This window comes from Trachurus trachurus, assembly GCF_905171665.1.
Source record: "Trachurus trachurus genome assembly, chromosome: 24".
NCBI lineage: Eukaryota > Metazoa > Chordata > Actinopteri > Carangiformes > Carangidae > Trachurus > Trachurus trachurus.
In genome coordinates, this window is record NC_139910.1 from 16386468 (window position 1) to 16407123 (window position 20656).

General features: G+C 41.5%; 2 protein-coding genes and 1 long non-coding RNA gene across 3 annotated transcripts; 2 read left to right on the plus strand and 1 right to left on the minus strand.

Moving 5' to 3' along the window:
- Positions 1-2140: 2140 nt before the first annotated feature.
- Positions 2141-5530, plus strand: baalcb (BAALC binder of MAP3K1 and KLF4 b; the record flags this gene model as incomplete). The annotated part of the gene is made up of 3 exons (XM_084001270.1): positions 2141-2321; positions 4089-4288; positions 5366-5530. 3 exons carry the CDS (start codon positions 2141-2143, stop codon positions 5528-5530), a joined length of 546 nt encoding a protein of 181 aa, XP_083857396.1.
- Positions 5006-9832, minus strand: nme6 (NME/NM23 nucleoside diphosphate kinase 6). Its single transcript, XM_084001269.1, has 6 exons — positions 9615-9832; positions 9329-9424; positions 8472-8574; positions 8189-8228; positions 7004-7164; positions 5006-6619 (listed from the first exon to the last, which is right to left on the minus strand). The coding sequence occupies exons 2-6, from the start codon at positions 9419-9421 to the stop codon at positions 6468-6470; spliced, it is 549 nt and encodes a 182-aa protein (XP_083857395.1). The 5' UTR covers positions 9422-9424; positions 9615-9832; the 3' UTR covers positions 5006-6467.
- Positions 9833-17317: 7485 nt separating this feature from the next.
- Positions 17318-20089, plus strand: LOC311007277. The gene is made up of 2 exons (XR_014596412.1): positions 17318-18179; positions 19640-20089. It is a non-coding gene; the product is annotated as an uncharacterized lncRNA (long non-coding RNA).
- The last annotated feature ends 567 nt before the right edge of the window (positions 20090-20656 follow it).

A 20656-nucleotide genomic window follows, 5' to 3' on the forward strand; every position in this document is an offset into this window, starting at 1 on the left:
TTATTGCATAAGACACATCAAGAGAAGCAGTAGATTCTCTCACCTGAGAGTTTTGACATAGAAGATACTGTTTGATTCCTTCAAAAATGACCTTAACTATTAACCTGATGATTCTTAAACATGTTTCTGTTAATCCATTTTTTGCCCCATTATAGGTCAAATTAATGCAAATGAGTAAGAAGAGAAGAAAACTGATGACCGAATGTTCATTAGGATGATGTTAATGACTAGTGTAGTTTATTTTATTGTTTTGACCATTTTGTTTTCATGTCGACATGTTGTCACATTTAGATATTGTCTGAGGAGGTATCTGCCATTAATCATATCATCAATATGTATTGATTAAACTGTCAATCTCTCAGTCAGTGTCACTGCTCAAAGTAATCCAACTGAAATCCAGTGTAAACCTGGGGCCGTATTCCTAAAGATTCTTAGTGCAAAGAGTTGCTCCTAGTGGCCAAATTCTAAGAAAATTCTTAGAATCATGATGTTTTCTTAGAATTTCTCCTAAAAGTTAAAGCAGAAGTAAGCGATCCGGTCGTTTTGGCTAATGCTGCGTTCCAGGCAGGCTTTTGAAATCGTAAATTACAGCTTCAAGTCACAACTTACGACTTTGTAGCGTTCCAGGCAACCCACTCGTGTTTTTCCGACCTGTTTTACCTGTGAAAGTCACTATAACGGCCACTCGTAACTTCCGACCCGTGAACTCGTACCAGATCGAACTGGTACCACTTCACAGGTCGGAAAAACACGAGTTACGAGTTGCCATGAACGCACCATAACAGCCCTCGTCCCTGCGTCGCCACATTCACGGCGTCCCTTGGCTGCACACACAGCCCTGCATGCCGTTCTCTCTCCTCATTGGATAAAAACTGTAGGATACGATAAATGTTTTCTCCTCGGCTCAGAGCAGAGCAGAGTGACTGACAGACCCGTGTTTCAGACCAAACACTCTATGTGAGTGATTGCTGTCGGAAGATACAACTATTTAAGACTTATATTAACACAAATATATCACTTACTTCTGCTTTAAGAGTAGATCCTAGTAAAGATAAAAGCTATTCCTAAAGAATCCTAGCTCTTAAGAGAGCTCCTAAGGTGGGATCTGTTAAGAGCAGGGAAGAGGACTTTTAAGTGGCTTAGGAGTTCCCTAAGCAGAGGACAAAATGGTGCAGGCAGGAGAGATATTCTCCACACACTGGATGACAGTGAATTAATGAAACGCTACAGATTGTTCCTGTTCCTCTGACCAGTTGGGTTTCCTTGTTCTTTTCTTCTCCATTGCTGTTCACTGGTTTGTGGTAGATTTCAAAGCCAACCAACACTGCTTCTTATAGGCAAGTCAGCAATCACAGACACTGATGAAAGCTGAGCCATTTTATCTTCGTTAATACCAAATTGAGTTGAACTGTTGAAAGTTGAAAGTGCAAAAATTACTAGCATGGTAATTAATATAAGCAAATAAATATAAATTTCACTATGTCAATACTGTGCAAGTTTTCACACATTTTGTAGGATCATTTTAAAGTATAGCTTACTATTCATTTAACGGATATTTTGTTTTATGTGAAATATTTTTTACAATTACACAGTCTTCATAAGATTGGATTCTATGGTTAAATTTATCGATTTGAGGGTCCATCCTTTGCACATTATCACCAAAAGTATATTTTAAGTTTTTGGGGCTTTTTGGTCTTTAATTGACAGAACAATTGAGAGAGAGAGAGGAAGCAGAAAGAGGGGGAATGACATGCAGGATAGGACTGCTCGACACGGGATTCGATCCGGGTCACCTGCAGCGAGGACTATAGCTTCAACACATGGGGCGGCTGCTCTACCAACTGAGCTAAACACCACCCCTTTATCTAACTTTTAGGATCAACCAATCACAGCGTTTGAAATGATGACTCAGGGGTCAACCACACCTCCTCACTAAGATAGGAGTTTCTGTCCATTCCTTGCTCAGAGTTCTCTGAGAGTGTTCTGGAATCACTCCTAAGCTAAAACTCCTTGCTAGGAATCTTTAGGTTAAGTTAGGAGCTCTCTGAGAGGATTCTTAGAATCTTTAGGAATACGGGCCCTGTTTCCCTGCTCTGAAGAAAAGTCCACCTTGGGAGTGAAGCCGGCCCCAGGCAGCACTATGGGCTGTGGGGGCAGCAGGACCGACGCCCTGGAGCCTCGCTACCTGGAGAGCTGGACTAAAGAGACGGAGTCGACATGGCTGACCAGCACAGACACAGACATCCCTCTGTCGTCCATCCACAGCATCCCCTCGGAGAACTCGGAGGCCGGCTCCAGTTCTGAGAAAACAATCAGCCCTGGTAAGAAGAATGAATTATGGCTCTAGTGGATGGGTCAGTGAATATTTAATTGATCTGCTAACTGGATCAGCCTAACAGTCTAACATAATACATTCATGGTTGCATAAATTGGCACTTAATTGATTCCCACTGCAATTACAGTCTTCTTTTTACTGCTATTAAATGACTATATCATATGACCGCTTTCATCTCACACCCTCAAATGGGTATTTTACTATTTTTCTGGTTAAATATGTAGAGTAAATGACTACTCTATGTTCACTAATATGTTATTGCACAGAGGTTTTTATGATCAGGCTGTTTTAATATTGGCTGTGATCCACAGCGGGCAGCGAGAGTTCAGGCTCAGAGTCATATTGGATTAGCAGCGAGTGGTCGTTGCTTCACGCTGAACATCAAAGTGAAAGGTATCACCTATGCCGTTGGCGTCTATCTGCTTTACCCTGCAGGAAAAAATCCTGTAGGTGTAACAGTTTCCCTTTGCACATCCAACACCTCTGGAGGTTGTAAGTGTGTGACGCATTCGAAAAGAAAGAGAGAGGAAGAAACTGAAAGGAGATGGAAACCTTTGTCCTTGTGGTAGTTCATTTCTCCCGTGCATCCAGCTCAGAAACAGAATGAAGTCACAACAATCCTTTTGTTGTATGTTAATTTTGCCTCTTGCGTGCCGTTTTCTTTGAAGCCATTACAGGATGAATCAGTAAATGGGCATAATAGGTTACATCAAAAGCCAGTGTGCTCAAACAGGACTTGGCTCTCATGGCAACAGATACAGCGAGGAGTGAATGAACGAAGGCAGAGGAGCCTTGATGTGATTGTGAAGGCAAAATCAGTTGAGCTCCCTCAGAAGACATGAAACAGGTCCAGGTCTGTCTGAACTGGTAACTGCAAAGATTAAATCAAGTACTACCTACATACTATTTATGTATGTTGTTGTTCATGTTGTGCTTATAAGGTAGTAGCCTACTTTCAAAGTGTTTTTCCGTAATTCATCACACTGTGGTCAGATGAGTTCAGCAGCAGCAGTAATGGACTATTTACTCTGTCCTGTGACTAATGAAAGAAACAAACTCAAGGAAACCACAGTAACGAACAAAAGGTCAGTACACAGTCACAGTCTCCCAAAGCTCAGGGAATACATGACTAATAATGCTGTTCCATATGCTGTTGGATTTGTTTGAAGGTCAGACCTTGATGATCTTCTAGATAATAACCAACCAGATCTTATTACTTTATCTTTGTTAATGCCACATGATTCATCTCTTAAGATATTGTTGGTAAATATCATAATGTGTCTTCTTTCAGCTGTTTCCTGAATATTTTATTCATCTCCTACATGATAATTGATTACAATTCATTTTCATGTATTGTTATTTATTGGTCTTTAGCCTCTTGAATCTGAATTTTGCTTTATTATTGTCAAACTGAGGTTAGGGCTAGGGTTAGGGTCTTTTTTTGTATCGGATTTACATATTACAATTTACATATTCTATACTAGATTAGTGTCATAATTAGCATATTAATTATTGTGGCCAAAAAGATGTATTGTGAGGTCACAGTAATATTGGCATTTGACTACTTTCAGTTCATCCTTGAGTCCAAGTGAGAGTTTGAACCAAATTTGAAGAAACTCCTCCAGACGTTCCTGAGATGTTCTTCAACCTAAAAACCTTGTACACCAGAGTGTGATGGAGCCTTGTTAACCTTGTGTGTGTTTGAAGAGACGAGCTTTTGCTTTTCGGTCAGTAAACACAGATCTTGTTTCAGTTCCAGACTTCTTCGAGGACGGCCTCCCTCCTCCTGCGCAGGCGTACCTGAAGGTCTGCTCGGCCGTGTCTGAGGCCAGTCTGGATGACGTGAAGCCCAGCAGCCCTCCTGCCATCCTGGCCTCGCCGCCCAAAGAGGAGGCGCTGCCGTTGTCTGGCACCACAGTGCAGCGCCGAAGCGTCCTACACACTGAAGAGATTGTGAGTCTCTCCCTGTCTTTGTAAACGCTGCCACTGTCAAAGCACATTTTATTTTTATTTTCTTCTTTTCTGACTTAAAGCAGAAGTAAGCGATCCGGTCGTTTTGGCTAATGCTGCGTTCCAGGCAGGCTTTTGAAACTGTAAATTACAGCTTCAAGTCACAACTTACGACTTTGTAGCGTTCCAGGCAACCCACTCGTGTTTCTCCGACCTGTTTTACCTGTGAAAGTCACTATAACGGCCACTCGTAACTTCTGACCCGTGAACTCGTACCAGATCGAACTGGTACGACTTCACAGGTCACGAGTTACGAGTTTCCTTGAACGCACCATAACAGTCCTCGTCCCTACGTCACCACATTCACGGCGTCCCTTGGCTGCACACACAGCCCTGCATGCCGTTCTCTCTCCTCATTGGATAAAAACTGTAGGATACGATAAATGTTTTCTCTTCGGCTCAGAGCAGAGCAGAGGGACTGACAGACCCGTGTTTCGGTCCAAACACTCTATGTAAGTGATTGCTGTCGGAAGATATAACTATTTAAGACTTATATTAACACAAATATATCACTTACTTCTGCTTTAATCTCTTAATTTGTTGAGTAAAATCAATGATTTGGGAGTAAAAGACTGACTTTTTTTTGTTCTTATTCCTGCTCATGTGTTATATTAATGGCTGAAATGTGAACATAAATACAATATACAAACATTCTGATGATCAAATATTAGTTTTATTCATTTTTTTAATCAAAACTTTAAACATTTCTTGTTTCCAGCTTCTTAGATGTGACAATTTTCTTGCTTTTTTTTATTTATTTTTTTGGTCGTACATAACAGTAAATGGAAACTTTGGGTTTATATCTGTTGGCTTGACAAAACAAAACATCTGAAAAAATCAACATGGTCTGTGGGAAATGAAAACATGCATTTTCCACTTTTTTTCACATTTCAACAAACAAAGAAAACAAAGACAACACACATATTTTCAATGCTTGTTTTTCATGCCACACTTTGCATTTTAAGAGTGCTGATATCTTTTATTTACTATGCCTGATACGTCGTTCTTCACCGTTAACAGACAAAATGGCAGGACAATCGCATGTCAACCAAGCAGGTGACCATCACGGTGACACAGAGCATCCATCAGGTGGACAAGAACGGGAAGGTGAAGAAGTCGCTCACCACCTACGAGGTCATGAAGCCTGTGGAAACTCTGAAACAGGTGTCAGCACAAAACACTTGAGAGCAGGGGAAAGTGGAGGAAGCCAAAGAAAAAAACGATGACTGTGAACTAGATGAACTACATTATTTTTTTGCGGAGAAGACTTAATGGGTCGTTATGGGATGTGTGACTTTGCCAGAGACTCTCAACACTAAAATTTAAATAGGCATAAATTTCAACCTGGCTCGTTTTCTCATTTTTGACTCAGCCATATTATATTGAATTCTGTTTAATGTATCTCGATGGTGCCTGTTACGACAATGTTTCACTGTTCATTAGTTTGATAACAGAAAATACGAAATATGACATTTCAGAGCATAATAGAGTATCAGACCAAAACTAAATGAAGAATTCATAATTTGCAACAGACAGCCTGTTTGGACCAGTGTTTGACACACTTCAAAATTCTTACGTTAAGTCGAATCTTGTTTTAATATGCTTTTTAGAATAAATGTATGTGTAAAGGTTATAATTACAGTGTTATTTGACAGTACTGAATATTCACAAAGAATAAATGTTTTATTGTTTTGTTATTGACAAACAGGTAGTTGCTGCTGTGCTACAATCTGAATGGCTCAGGAAACTGAAACCGATCGTTACGAATGGCGTTTGTGATGATAATGTAAAACTGTCCGACTACATGGTGTTGTTTTGTACAATACAGTGTCTGATTTTCTTATCTAGTCATTTGTGTTTTCTAAAATGACAATAAATAAAAGAAAGACATATAGATGGCCCCTATTTTAAACTTTAACACATGGCAGGGAAGGAGAAACGGCTTTAATAGCACAGACATGGGTTGCGCACATTGGCACTTTGAGGATCTGAGGTGAAACACAAAGTGCGGCAGGTTTCAGTGAACAAAGGATAAAAAATAAAACAGCAGCTGAATCGTTCTGCCTGAGTCTTTGACCTGACAGTGATTTGTTGTTCAGTGACTGTAGCAGCAGCTCTGAGGTCAGCTTTGTGCTGAAAGCGTGTGGATCTGTTTTTGATGGTCGAACTGGATTTGTCCCGCCCTGAACAATGGTTCCTCTTTCTCCATCCACTCGTCCACACGGAAGTCTGGGAAGAAGAAACTGATTTCTCTTTTTGCCGACTCAAGAGAATCTGGAGAAATGGTTAAAAAAAAAAAAAAAATTTTAGAAATGTCCAGGGATAGAAAAAGCAGAAAATGTATTATTGGCAAGACATGGTTTGTAATCTTAAGACTTCAATGAACTATAATAATAGGACCCTTGAGACCTTTGAGCCTGATGATTTATAGCTTTGTGAAGATATTAAGACAGGATTTATGATGCACTTTTGTGGTTCCCCAAGAAAAAACATTATTTGTGTGTTTTTGGGATGCAACTTACCTTGAATGTTTAAATTTACACTACTTGTATTTCTGCTCTTTTCATATGATCATGTAGAGATTTTATGCCAGAGTAAACCTGATGAACTTGCAGTGTGATCTGACAGTGCGGTGTGTGGGGTCTTGAGCATATTAACCTGAACCATGAGTGGTGTTTCGTGTGTCTGTGAGTCCAAACTGGGCCCTGATGGATGCAGGGGAGGTGTATCTGGCTCTGAAGACTTTGGTCGGTCCCATCAGTTCCCTCCAGTGACGAATGGCGTCGTCTCGGGCTAGAACGTACGCACGCATTGGGCCGCTGGGGAAAAGAGTTCGACATCAGTTTGTATAGTCAATACAAGTTTAAATGTTGTATGGTCAAAACTGTGTGTGGGTCTGTTACACACAGAGCTTTTTTAGTGCCATCTAGTGGTAAGACTGCAGACTACAACCAACTGAATACCCCATCCTTTCCAAAAATGGACATAGATTTGCATAAACATTTAAACAACTCTCTAAAGTCAGAGTTTGATTCCTCTGTTTTGGGCGACTATAGAAACACGGTGGTGCAACATGAGACAAACTGCTCCCTGTGTAGATACAAAGGACTCGTTCTAAGCGAATGAAAACACAACAATTCTGAGTTTCAAGTGTTTAAATGCTATTGGAAACATAATTATGATGATTATATTCCATTTCTTCTATTAGGTCCTCCTAAATCCTACAAACTGTCCCTTTAACAGGAAGCTAAAAAAAGAAAAAGGCTTTCCCTATAAATCCAGTCACCCTAGAGGTCTCACAGATCGATAGTTATCAGTTTTAGCAAAAACAATGAAATACAATAACTGGAGCTTGCTATGTCGAAGATGCTTCTTGTGTTTCACTCAGAGAAAGGTTGCTGTGGCAACTACTGATTCACCGCTCTGACAAGACAAACATGACAACGTGATTACAAGCACCTTTAGCGGTCCGGCGGGTGTTCATGCTTCATGCGGAGCTATTGTGAGCAGGCGACGTGGTAATTTTCAGACAATTGCCCCAGGAGTGTTTGTGCTAAACTTGGCAGTCCACTGATGATTGAAACTCCTGCTGTGAAGTTTCAGAGAATGATTTATTGGTGACCTGCTGAGCATGAAATAGGAGCGCCCGTCAACTGAGGAGAGCTTTTTGTGTGCCGGCCCCGTGGGTTATGGGCATATGGAAATTTCCTTGTTATTCCATTTCAAGTACATCAGACAGAAATCGACATCCATCCAAAGGCACAAAAGCAAGAGTGGTTTCTACCACCTCTGTCATGAGTCAGGATTTATACATTCATGATGTGAGTGTGAAGCAAGACTCACCTTGACATGAACTCAACAAGTCTTTGATAGAAGAATCGGCCTGAGAAACAAAACAAGTTGGATTATGACGAATTATCATGACAGTCATCACCAGAAAGACTTTCAGTGATGCAACAAGAGGCTGTTTTCTCTCTGTAGTACAATGATGGATGAATCACTTGTTCTATCTTCACATATCTGCTAAAACAGGCTGTCGACTCATTTGTTTACTCGGATGGAAACTCTGTGGAAGAACAAATGCTAACTGGTAATTTCAGTAAACACAGAGCGGGTTTATTCTCACCTGAGTGTTCGGCGTAAAAACTCTCAGAGTCCTGTCTCCTCCACACCAGGTCTTTACATCTGACGATGACAAAGTTGTTCTCAAGGATTCTTTGGTGAAGAGCCTGAGGGGAATAAAATAAAATAGTTGTTAACTTTGTTGTGTAAATGGCTTTATCTAAATATGTTTGGATCACAGCTACATGCAGGGTAATGTGTACAGAGCTGAAAAGAAGAAGAAGAAATAAGAAAAGGGGGCAGCATTCTGATATTATTATCATACTAAACAAAAAACAATCGATACAGCATAGTACAGCGACATTGTGTAGTAATATTATATACGTAGATACACAGTTGCCAGGTATCAATCAATCTGTTATTATGTAAATTGCAAATACAAATTTTTGTTTTTAGTACTAGGTTATTGTGTCTGCTTTGTGAGAATGAAAACGATGTAAGTGAGAACTTGATCTTTTTAGATAAAACAGATGTTGATACAAGTTTTCCTTTCAGGGCATAATTTGCAGTAGCAAAAAGGTTAAAAACAAACAAACAATACACAATGTATTACATGTGTTATTGTAATACTTAGGAAATCACAATATGTACAGTATCGTTATGATGTCCGATTATGATTCCCACCTTTACTGAATGTGTGAATGAATAGAAATACAAGACACCACAGACTAAATTATGGCATTTCTAAACAAGGTGCACACAGAGCCTCTACTTATTAGTCACCCTGTACTTTAGTGTGTGAGTTAAATAACTGGTCAATATGAATCAAATGATATTCAGTGGACTGTCCGGTGTGTTTGCTCAGTCTGGAGGACCACAGGCTGAGTGACAGTGACAGAAACATGAACAAAGAGAGCTGACCTCTAACATCAGAGGATGAGCCACAGCGTCCGGTTTGATGACCGCCAGGGTGAGCTGCAGCACTTTGGACATGCGGACAGCTGTGAGTCTCATGGTCTGCAGAGGGGACAGACATTCACACTGTCAGTGATGCAGCAGTGGAGCAAACAGGAAGCTCTAACCTAACACAAGTATATTAAACACAAGGCAGCGGTGGTTTTACCTTTACCTCCAGCTACACCTGAAATATTAAACAGTGCAGCTCATGAATATTCAGTAGGCTAACGAGTCAGTGACTGATACCGACCTCTGTTGGTTCTGGTTTCCAGAATAATGGTCAGCTAGCGGAGGGAAATCGCAGCGACACACGACGTCTCCATTAAACTAAATATACACTCACTACTTTACTCATAATTTAACCCTTAACTTGAGTACAAGTCATTTCTAACTTGTGGAAACGTGATAATGAATTTAACATAACGGTGCAGTGTGATTATTGCCTGATAAACCCTTACAGCACGGAGGCAGTCCGTCTGTAAATACTGTCCCCGGAAACAGCCCGCACATCACGTTCCCCCTGAGAGAGTGACGCTAAAATAAAACAGCTACAGAAGCTGTGTGTAACACGAAACATATTATAAATTTATTGCTTAAGAGAAATTAAGAAAACTTCAATTAATACTGCTTTATTGGTGAATATAAGTTCTGTTGTCCTCTCACAGCAAGGAAAAGGTAATCACAAAGCAGCAGCAAAGGATCATTAGAGGGATTCAGCAGGGTAGTTTACACTAAACCCCTAGTAGCCTATAGTTTCAGTGCAGTGAAATAGCACTGCTCTGTGTGTTGTTGTTCTTCACTATGTCCCCTAACCCTGTTCCCTATCCCCCTAACTCCCTTGATGTAGGGTACACCATCGTTATGTTTTCACATTTATTTCTTCAGTTTTTTGAAGTATAGGCTATCCTATTATCAAAAAATAAACTGCCCAGCTAAGTTTGACAATAATGAAATGAAATGAATGAAAACTGTTATTGTGATATGTCGTTTATGCTTCAAAGTGCATCACAGCTTTATTCCTTCTTTTTTTTAAATGCAATCATCATAAACAGGAAGCTCACTGACATTTCAGAGGAAAAGCTGCTTCAGTTGGATGCAGATTAAATTAAGACTGACAAAACAAAACAACTCACAGTCACAATAAATGAAAAATTGCTATTAAGTTTATCTTTCAAAGCAAATATTATTATCTCGTGGTTTTGAAATTCTCCTCTCTGCCTCTAACTACTTATATAGCTACTGCTATGAAATCATTTATCCACTAAACGAAATCATTCCAATTATATAAACTCACTGGAATTTAATACATTTGTAAAACCTCTGCTTCCAGTACACAGAAGTATCTGCAAATACAAGTTTGTTTGTTTGTTTTCATCCACCTGTGTATGTTTCTATGTTTGGCATTGCATAGGCTATTTTATGCAGTTAGTTGTTCCACTATGATGTTTTGCCACAGACTGGTGTTTGAATGTGAAAGTTATTATGAGTTTCATGTTATATAAAATAGATATTTCTCCTTTGAGAGTTGTCCTGCTGCTCATCACCGCTGGATTAGGATTAGTTTTAAATCAACCATGGATCCATGTTTGTGGCTTTGTGCATCAAACCTTGTGATTTTTTAGAAGAACGTTCACTGAAGTTCAACGGCAGAACATGTGAATAACAGGTTTTTATCATTGTTACAAATGATGTACAGTACATTGGGGCAAATAGAAAATTCCCAGAGCAGAAGAGTGATAGAGCTGAAAGGTCAGAGATTATGGGTGAGCCATTCCTGAATAGATGCTCCCTCCGGTAGCTGCGGGTCTCTGGGGAGAAGCAGCGACGTAGCCGCTACAAGCAGCGACTGGAGCGAGGGAGATTTTTGTCTGTGGAATTTCATCAATGTGGGAGATCAGACATACAGTATGAGTTACAAACACGGAGCACATTCCTGCAACACAAAATGGCCACACCCTTGAAAAGAGGAGATTGTGTGTTTGTGCACGTGTGTGTGTGCGTGTGTGTGAGGTTTGACATTCAGAGAGAGAGAGAGAGAGAGAATAGGAGGGAAGAAAGGGGGGATGGATGTCCCACATAGGTTTCTCCCACCTGCCCATGTCATGTGACTCCGGGTGACACCACAGCTGTTACCTCCCATGAGGGGGATGGAGAGGACGAGAGGAGGTGTTGGGTGGGTGTGGGGGTCAATCTGACACATTTTGAGAATATAGCTTAAAAAATCTTATATAAAACTCTTGTGCTTTTATTCACTTTACAGTTATTACACAATTATTAAATGTCACAGGCAGGACGACGTACGAGGGAATGAGGGTGTTTAGAATAGAAAAAATGTATCAAATGTGCATAAATATATTATAATTAGATCTTAAACTAACCTGCTATTCCTCTATGAGACTACAGTTACTGCAGTATCTGCTTTATGCAGCTGCCCAGTGTTTCGTCTGAGCCCACACACACTGAGCACTGTTATATAGACAGAGGTAGACCAATGAGAAGATGTAGCCTACACTAATCAAGCCTGATCCTAATTACACAGGCATCCAGTCCTGTTAGTTTAAATGGCAGATGGCACCATGGTTCATCTTCAAAATGAGCCTGACAGTACAGTTATTGTCCAGGGTCCTGATGAATAAGACCAGAGACGGGGACCTTTTGGCCCCTCGCCACAGCACACAAGCAAGATCTGACAGGAAATAGAGAGGAGGACCGAGGATGGTGTGTGAAAAAGTTCATCCATATAGATTAGAGACATTTTAATATGTCTCTATTTTCAACATGTTATATTTCCACACACACAAAAAGAGGTTTAAGACCAGAGACAAAAGCTGAACACCGCTGACTCTTTCTTTAAACATCCTCAGCTGGGCGGCTGATTCAGCTCACCCACCCCCCGCCCAGCTCTCTGCCCACCATAAACCCCATCTCTGTTTTATCTCGGTGTCACCGCTGCTGCTGACTGCTGCTGCTGTTGCTGCTGGCTCTCCTGCAGTTGTCATTCCCTTTTGGTGGGAGTCGGGCGGCAGCTGAGTGACTGACCACCCCCACAGGCTCTTGGGTGTCCACAGGCTGCTCCCCACTCATTCCTCCACCAGGAGCCACAGTAAGTGAAAAGTCACAGAGCACCATGGAAAAAAAAATTAAGATGATGGCAGACAAACTGTTGCATTTGAGAGTAAAGTCCATGTTGAAGTTAATATTGTATAGTGTGTTGTTGTGTGAGTGTTACACACATACAACTGTATGACGATCTGGAGACTACAACATACAGTAGCAATGTAGCCATGAACACAAGACTTTATTTCGTAGTAATCAACTTGAATTAGTCTGCAGAAAAATAAAGTTTCAATTAATATATGAATAATTATTGTTGAATATTTACTTGGGTTTAAATAAATGCAGCTGCTCTTTCAAGGAAACTCCCCCTCAAGGCAACAACTGGTTATAAACCCGACCAGTGGTGGAATGTAACTGACTACATTTGCTCGACCTCTATACTGTGTTTGACCCAATTATGCTTTACTTTAGTAGGCTACATCTCTATTAAGCTACTTTATATGTCTATTTTTGTATTTTTTACTCCACTACATTTGTCAGCTGCTGCCACCACATGTCAAATAAAGATGTTCAAGATTATAAAATCTGATCCATTTATTCAACTTAAACTTGCAAACAGTTGTTAAAGTCAGCCATAATACTAATAGCTCTTATATAATATGTCATAAAATAACAACTTCATAACTAACTTTTACTTTAATCCTTGAAGAACAACTTTCTGATTATATTTCAATACATTTTTTCATCATTTTGACTGCAGGACCTACCTGTTGCTGGTTATTATTGTGTTATTACTGCTTTTACTTATATACGTAAATGATCTTAAGTCAAAACTCAAAATCACCAAATTGCTTTGTTCAATACTAGAAAAACGAATAAAAAACTAATAAGGAAATGACAAACTTGAGAAGTGAAGCATAGTACGATCTGATACAGTGAAACATTTCCAGTTTAATAATACTATTAATAATAATGGCTTTGATTTATGTAGCACTTTTCATAGCAACCAAAGCACTTTACAGAAACCATTATTCATTCATACACATTCACACTGGTGGTGGTAAGCTACGTCTGTAACCACAGCTGTCCTGGGGCAGACTGACAGAAGCGTGGCTGCCAGTGTGCGCCAAACAGCCCCTCTGACCAGACATTCATACACATTCATACACATTCACACACATTCATATACATTCACATGAGGCAAGTTGGGTAAGGTGTCCTGCCCAAGGACACAACAACAGTGACTGGGATGGAGCAGGTTTCCAACCTCCAACCCTCTGCTTGTTGGACGACCCACTTTGCCCAGTTTACCACAAACAGTCCTCAGCAGTGTATTTGATCAGTATAGACACCAGTAATGAATCATTTGTACTGTATATATAATGTATACTGACATTACTGCACTGATGATGTATTTGGTTACACAGGTGTACGTGTGCTGTGAGTTAGATTTCATCCTTTCTACCTGTATGTAACTATCCACTTATTCAACTTTCTTTATTATCTTTCTATAGCTTGGTTGGTTATGCGAGACACTTTTTTGTTCTTATTATTAGTGACAACAGAGTTAATTATGCTAATGCGATGCAAGGAATTACGAACCAGCTGCCAGTATTGTAAAGAAAACACTCTTACTCTAACCTGGATTTTGAAATGAACATTTTATGCAAATACAGACACTTGTCCTTGTTTCCTGTCTAATGTGCTCCTGTGAAGTCCTGTGAGAATGTTATTATAATCAGGACCTCATGTAAATAAACTTGATTAATTACGACACTTGGAACAATCTCTCTCTCTCTCTCTCTCTCGTTGGCTCACGATGCGTCTTCGAACATATGGAGAAAAATCTACAGTCAGCTTTGACCTGCGTCCTCTGCTGTGTGCTGATCCACCACATTGCAGCTCACCTGTCACCCGGTCACTCAGAGGCCGCCTGATCATTACAGCAGGGCCATTTAGGGGGAACACGGGGCCCCGGCGTAACACCCGCAAGCCTTTTATGTCTTAATTGTTTGATGGGTGAGAAAAGATGGGGACGTGTTTCCTGTTTTAACACCTTTTGCGCCTTTAGTAACGGATCAGAGCTAAATAAGAGGAACATTATATTATCAGAAGTGACCACCTTTTGTTTAATTACATATCCTTCAGTCATGGTATGACTCAATGGGATTCTTTTATTTTGAAATTTCACATTATCACTTGTTAAAAACAGCAAATGCTTTGTTACTCACATCTTTATACTCTCTGCACTTCTGCTCTCTACTGAATTCAAAGCATCCATCTAAACCCCTCTGTCTGTCCCCTCGGTGAATCACGGGAGCGAGCTGCCTTCACCTCTCCATCACCTGTTCTCCATTTTAGCCCTAAATGCTGGTGACCTTTGACCTTTCCGCTCCATTGCTTCACCACACGGGACCAGGCTCCTTGCAACAGCTGTGTCAACCTCAGTCCTGGCAACTGGTGTGCCCAGGGAAGGACAGAGAGTGGCATTAAAGTCAGACCACATAATGAGTCAGCAACAAGCTACAAAGATCCGTTTTGTCTTTGTTGGACACGAGCAGCTCACTTCTCCTTCTTGGTTTGTTGTTAAAGCATCAGTAATCGTTCCCTCTTTGAAATCATCTGCGCTTTTATTTTCATCACATTGTCATTTTTGTTGTCTCTGTGCTGCATGCTTTTTCTCATTTCATTGTTAAAACTTGGAGACCCATAAGAAGCAATTTGGAAAAAACACATCTTTAAGGTCATAAAAAATGAAAATACACCATGTTTAAAGAGATCTCTATAGGTTAACTCTCCACCTCCTGCAGGGTTTCCTCCAAAGTACAGAGGTTAATCTGCGAGGTTGTCCCATCCTGTGCATGTGCAGGACCTGGTCTGGTGTCAGCTGCTGCCAGTTTATTTATACCAATCGATGCTATCCGTGCTATCCTCTTTTGAAGAAACTGCTCTGGGGTTAGTCAGTCCAAGTCCTACCTGCTGTCCCGAGGGAAATTATTTCCTTCGGCCAAGAAAAGTTTGTTGTGACATTGGCAATGGGGCAGATGGGTATGACAGAGGGGAACAAAGTGATTAGCAAACGGGGGGCCCAGTATGTGAACGCGAGTTAAAAATAACCTTGTTGACCCAGTTTGTAGATAATATGCAACTGGACTGCTGAGCTTCTGTGCTGTCATTCTCATATTCTGGATTAATTGTTCTTTAAAAAAAATTGTCCAAGTGGATTTAGGAAGGAGTGAAATCCTGCACTGAACCAAACTGCAATAGGCATTTAAAATGGACTTTTAAAGGTTTTTTTTAAAGGTCCATTTAAACTGTAATGATGATCGCCAGACTGATTAACGGAGCTCAAAGAGAAGAGGGGTTGACAGATAAAAAAAAATCACAGGGTAAGATGAGATCTGTCGCATGATGCATGACACATGATGAAAGAGAAACAGATGATTTGATGAAGCACTTTGGCCCGATCATTGTGTTGGCACATCCTCGGCCCGTGAGCCAGTGTGTGACAGCAATCAGCTGTCCGTCCCCCTGTTAAGAGGAACGGCAGGATTATGATTTGTGTCTTATAACCATTGTGTCCGGTGCGAGCCACAAAGAATCCACTCAACAACAAAAGTCATCTGATATTCCTAGCACCCAGATATATCTGGCAAGGCCTTGGCGCATAGCTGACATTAGTGGAAATGTTGCATTTGTGATACTCCCCGGGCCCGGGGCCATGGGAAATATTGAACAACTGTCGAATTTAGACAACATCCTGTGGCGGAGAAAAACGGGAGCTACAAAGATGCGATGGGGTTGCTATTTGTGGACGGCGAGTGCCTCGAAAATAGCGAGAGCATTAGGTTTCAGTGTAAGCCCCCCTCTCTGAGCTCGAGCTTTCTGTGAATGAGGCCCGGGTTCCTATCACACCCAACCCCAGAGCTGATTTTAGAACACAGGTGTTGACCTTAGTGGAGCGGCTTGTGCTTGCTGCAGAGGAAAATGAACCCCTGAGCTCGGCCCATTTGCCTCTACAGAGTTGGTGATCACTGTGTAAAAGCTTCAAAACACTCATATACGGATATATGCATTGTATATGATCACTTAGAAGATGTTAACAGTTAATACAATGAAAGAAAAAGTCATATTCTCACTGGTGAGATGTCTGATGGATAAATTACTAACACTTTTGACTTTGACTCCTTTAGCCGATCGATTTTGTCCTTGTTGAACATTTTCTTCTGAGTTTTTCCACTCAACCAAAGTAGCTTCTAATTCACCCAGTGAAGTGTCATGGCAGCAACATGGTCACCTTGTGTCTGTTTGAGAATAAACACCATTATCCTATTCACACTCCTCACATGTCGTTAGCTGTGCTTGAGTAAAATAGGTTTAAATTTCATCTCATTACTGTGTTTACCACATTTGGAAGACGGTGAAGCAGCTCCCACACACACAACATCTCATCATCTCAAGAAGTCAGAGTGTCATGTCGCGTATCGAAGTGGCTTTAAAATGGTGTTCAGAGGCCGGTAAATGATTTTGACAACAGCCAGTGTTGATTTTTTTCTTCTTCTCCTAAACTGTAAATGACACAGTGAAACTAAAGTGAAGCCCAGAAACCAAACTGGGATGAAATTCAACCTTGGCTTCAGCTGTGACTCATGGTCGCCTGTAACTGCTGTTCTGACCGTAGCCCCCCAAACCCCAATAAAACACGCCCATCATGCAGTTGCTTCCTTGTTTCTCTGTATCCCTCTCTTTCTCCCTCTTCTTTTTATTTTTTTTTCCTCCAAAAAGGAGCCATTGACATTCGGTGTAAAATAGAGGCAGGGGTGGGGTTGAGGAGTTAGTTTGGGGGGGGTGGGGGGGGTTGAACAGAGGAACGGCAGGGGTGTAGGGTGTCTTGAGCCCAGTGTGAACAGCTGAGAGGTGTGATTTCACAGGCTGGCTCCCCCCTGTCAGGGCCCTGATTGGGCCGGACAGGAGGCGCAGGAGAGGCCCGGGCTTCTAAAGGACACCAACAGGTGGGAGGCCGCTTTGGAGGGGGGCGCTCCTGGCGGGATAGAAAAGGCCGGTCTGCAAGGCCTGTTGTGGGCACAATCCACTGGGCAGATACGGAGGAGGATGGTTGATTGCAGGAGAGCTGAGGTGAAGAGAGGAGAGGAGAGGAACAGGGTGGATCTCAGGAAGTGGAGGGATAGTTTGAGATGAGTTTGGGCTCCAGGGAAAAGGAGGAAGGTTTGTGTGCGTGTGTTGTGTGTTTGTGTGTGTGTGTTTGTTCCTTGAGGACAGAGAGTGAGAGACATCAGTCATAGTCTTTATTTAGATCTTCAAACTGTTCTCTAGTGTTTTATGTAGGCTGAGATTTGGCAGGATTTACGTCTCTGCGCTTCCTTCAGGCTCATAGTTTCCTTGATTTGCAGCTCCGTGTGAGCAAAGCCAGGCGTCAAACCAGTTGTTAGATGTTGCCTCTCGGCCAGTTTTTTTTATTTTTTATGACAGCGCGACACCTCTGTCAGGTGAGGGGGAAGCTGAGGTGTGACACAGGAAAGAATCAGGGAGTTTGGGTGACTTGATTGGAGGGGAGTGGACGGGGGAGCGTCCTAATGACCATTTGGTTTGACACAACAGCGGTCAGATTTATCAAGGGATTCGCCACTAGATAGACAGTGACTGTGTAGGAGAGGCTGCCTGAACTCTGCACTGTGGCCTCCAGCTCTGCTCCAACACCAGACAACCACCAAGAGGAGACGCAACAAGCTCATGGAAGGTGAGTAAAGTATTCAAACTCATGTTTTATTGTAAACATGTGTCTTTTGTTTTTGTCTTTTTTAACAATAATGTTCATGAGTTGTGACCTTAAAGCGGTTTCACAAGTGACATTTCTACACAGTGGATGGGATCAACATGACTTGGCATGGCATGATGTTAAGGGAATAACACAGATTGTGACCTTTGCTGGAAGTTAGTATTCGCCTCGCCCTCCAGAGTTATTCAAACACAGTTCATCATCATCACCATGCTGGCATCAGAGAGCTGGTATTTGCCAGTTTTAATGTTAAATCTCCTCATGCTCATTGTCAGGGTCATGTTTTTCTTTTAGGACTTGGAAGACATGTTTTTTTTTTCTTTCCTCTATACATTTAGACAAATGTAGGAAAATAAGACACACTGGGGAAATATTCCACTTGAAATTTCCCGCTGTCCATCCAACACAACTTGTTATATTTCTAAATTTCATGTGAGTGAAGCCGCCATCAATGTGTTCCCTCAGTCCCTCTTCCCTCTTTCTGTCACAGTTAACCATTGTTAAGCCGGTTGTTTCCCGCTACTCTGCATCTGTGACTATGAAAGGGTGCTTTGTGTCCGGGGAGCGGTGAATCCAGTTGTTGCCCCTTGTGAGGACATGCTTCCTTATATCCCCATATTAATACACCACTTATGGAATGTAAGGAAGTGTGTGGTTTCAAGGGGTCATGAACGCCAACCCGCCGCAAGAAGACGACACATTTCTGACTGAATAGTTTTTTCTTCATGTTTATTTGGTTTGGGTTTTTTTTTTTTTGTTTAGTGTTTTTTTTTTTTTTTTTTCAGAGAATGACAAGTTGTATAGGATGGAGCTAGATTTAGTGCAATTGTCTGAGCGCGCCTTTGTCTGTTTTGTGTGTTGGGGGGTGGGGGGGTTAATCAGTGTGTGTGTGTGTGTGTGTGTGTGTGTGTGTGTGTGTGTGTGTGTGTGTGTGTGTGTGTGTGTGTGTGTGTGTGTGTGTGTGTGTGTGTGTGTGTGTGTGTGCGGGGCAAGGCAACAGGTGAAAGGCCTGTTCCCTCTCCTTCAGCTCAGGCACGTGTACAGTTAGCATTACTCCCAGGGCCGCTGATCGGGTCTCAGGGACTTCTTGAAAAATTCCTGCCCTGCCCCAACTGCTGACAGTCAAGGCGGATTGACAGACCACAGCTGTCACCCATTATAGCAACCAAGAAGGACTCTCAAAAAAGGCAGAGAGAGGAAGGGAGGGCATGGGATGTGGCGCTGTCATCATGGGGGTGAAGGTTTCCGCTCCTGTAGGCCGGGTTTGGAAGGAAACAGTAGCGATGTCACCGGCTGTCAGGGTTTCAAACCTCTAAATAGGAACTTTCTGCTCGGTAACATGGAGGCATTTGTTTATACGCTGTGACCGTGTTTGTTGGTGATATCAAGTCTCACATCTGTTTTTCTCTCTCTGTGTCCAGGTAAGGCTGAAGAGGACACGTCGGCCTGAAGATGCCCACCTTCTGTTCCCTCTCTTTTTCCCTATCTAGTTCCCTTTTTCTTTGCCCTCTCCCCCTGTAACTTTCCTTCTCCCCCTTCTTCCTCCTCCTCCTCCTCCTCCTCCTGCTCTCTCTGGCTCAGCTGAAGCAACACGCCTTGCTGTGGCTGGTCAAACGGAACCAAGTCAGGTGTTTCTGTGAGGTTTGGTCCCCTTCAACCAGCTACTGCGTCGTGAATTCAGTCAGCAGACACCAGCGTGGACTCAAAGACAGAGACAGAGGGCGTTGGGGTGCAGCCAGCGCTGCACACTCTGGGAGCTGGTGGTCAAAGACAGTAGATTGTGTATTTTCCTTCAGTTGGTTCAGTGTTGGTTGTTTCCTGTGTGAGGCTTGTGTGTTTGAAAAAGAAAATAAAGGATTACTGACAACAGACTGAGGTGTCAAATTTCAGACATTTGCAATATTTGAGAGTGAAATGTCCTCATATGTTTGGATTTTTATGTTATTGATTAGTCATAGAATGCTACAAAATATGTAATTGGCTTGATTTACGTATACAGGTATGACTCCAGTTCATAATGGCATTCAAATAGGTGAAATACACATAACCTTCTCAGCAAAAAACTCATGTGCCTTAAAATACTTTTTTCTTGCCTGTTTGATGGGTGATTTAGTGACTGTTAAGTGTTATATACAGTATATATATTTTTTAATCATTTAATTGTTCAAAGAAAAGGTTAGGTTAGTGTATTTAATGACATGCATAATTATTAGATATCGCTTGTGAAAAACAGGTTTGTGTTATCTAACTAGTACACTTTAGAGAAAAACATTCATTCAGAAATGTTTGTTCCGATAAAAGCTGCAATATGATACATAAGTAGGGTTAAGACTATAATGAGCAACAAACAAGCATCAAAAGTGTGATTTATTTTGTGTTGTCATTGTTGCTGTGCCACACATTTAACTGAATATCAAGATTCCCTTGAAATACTATAT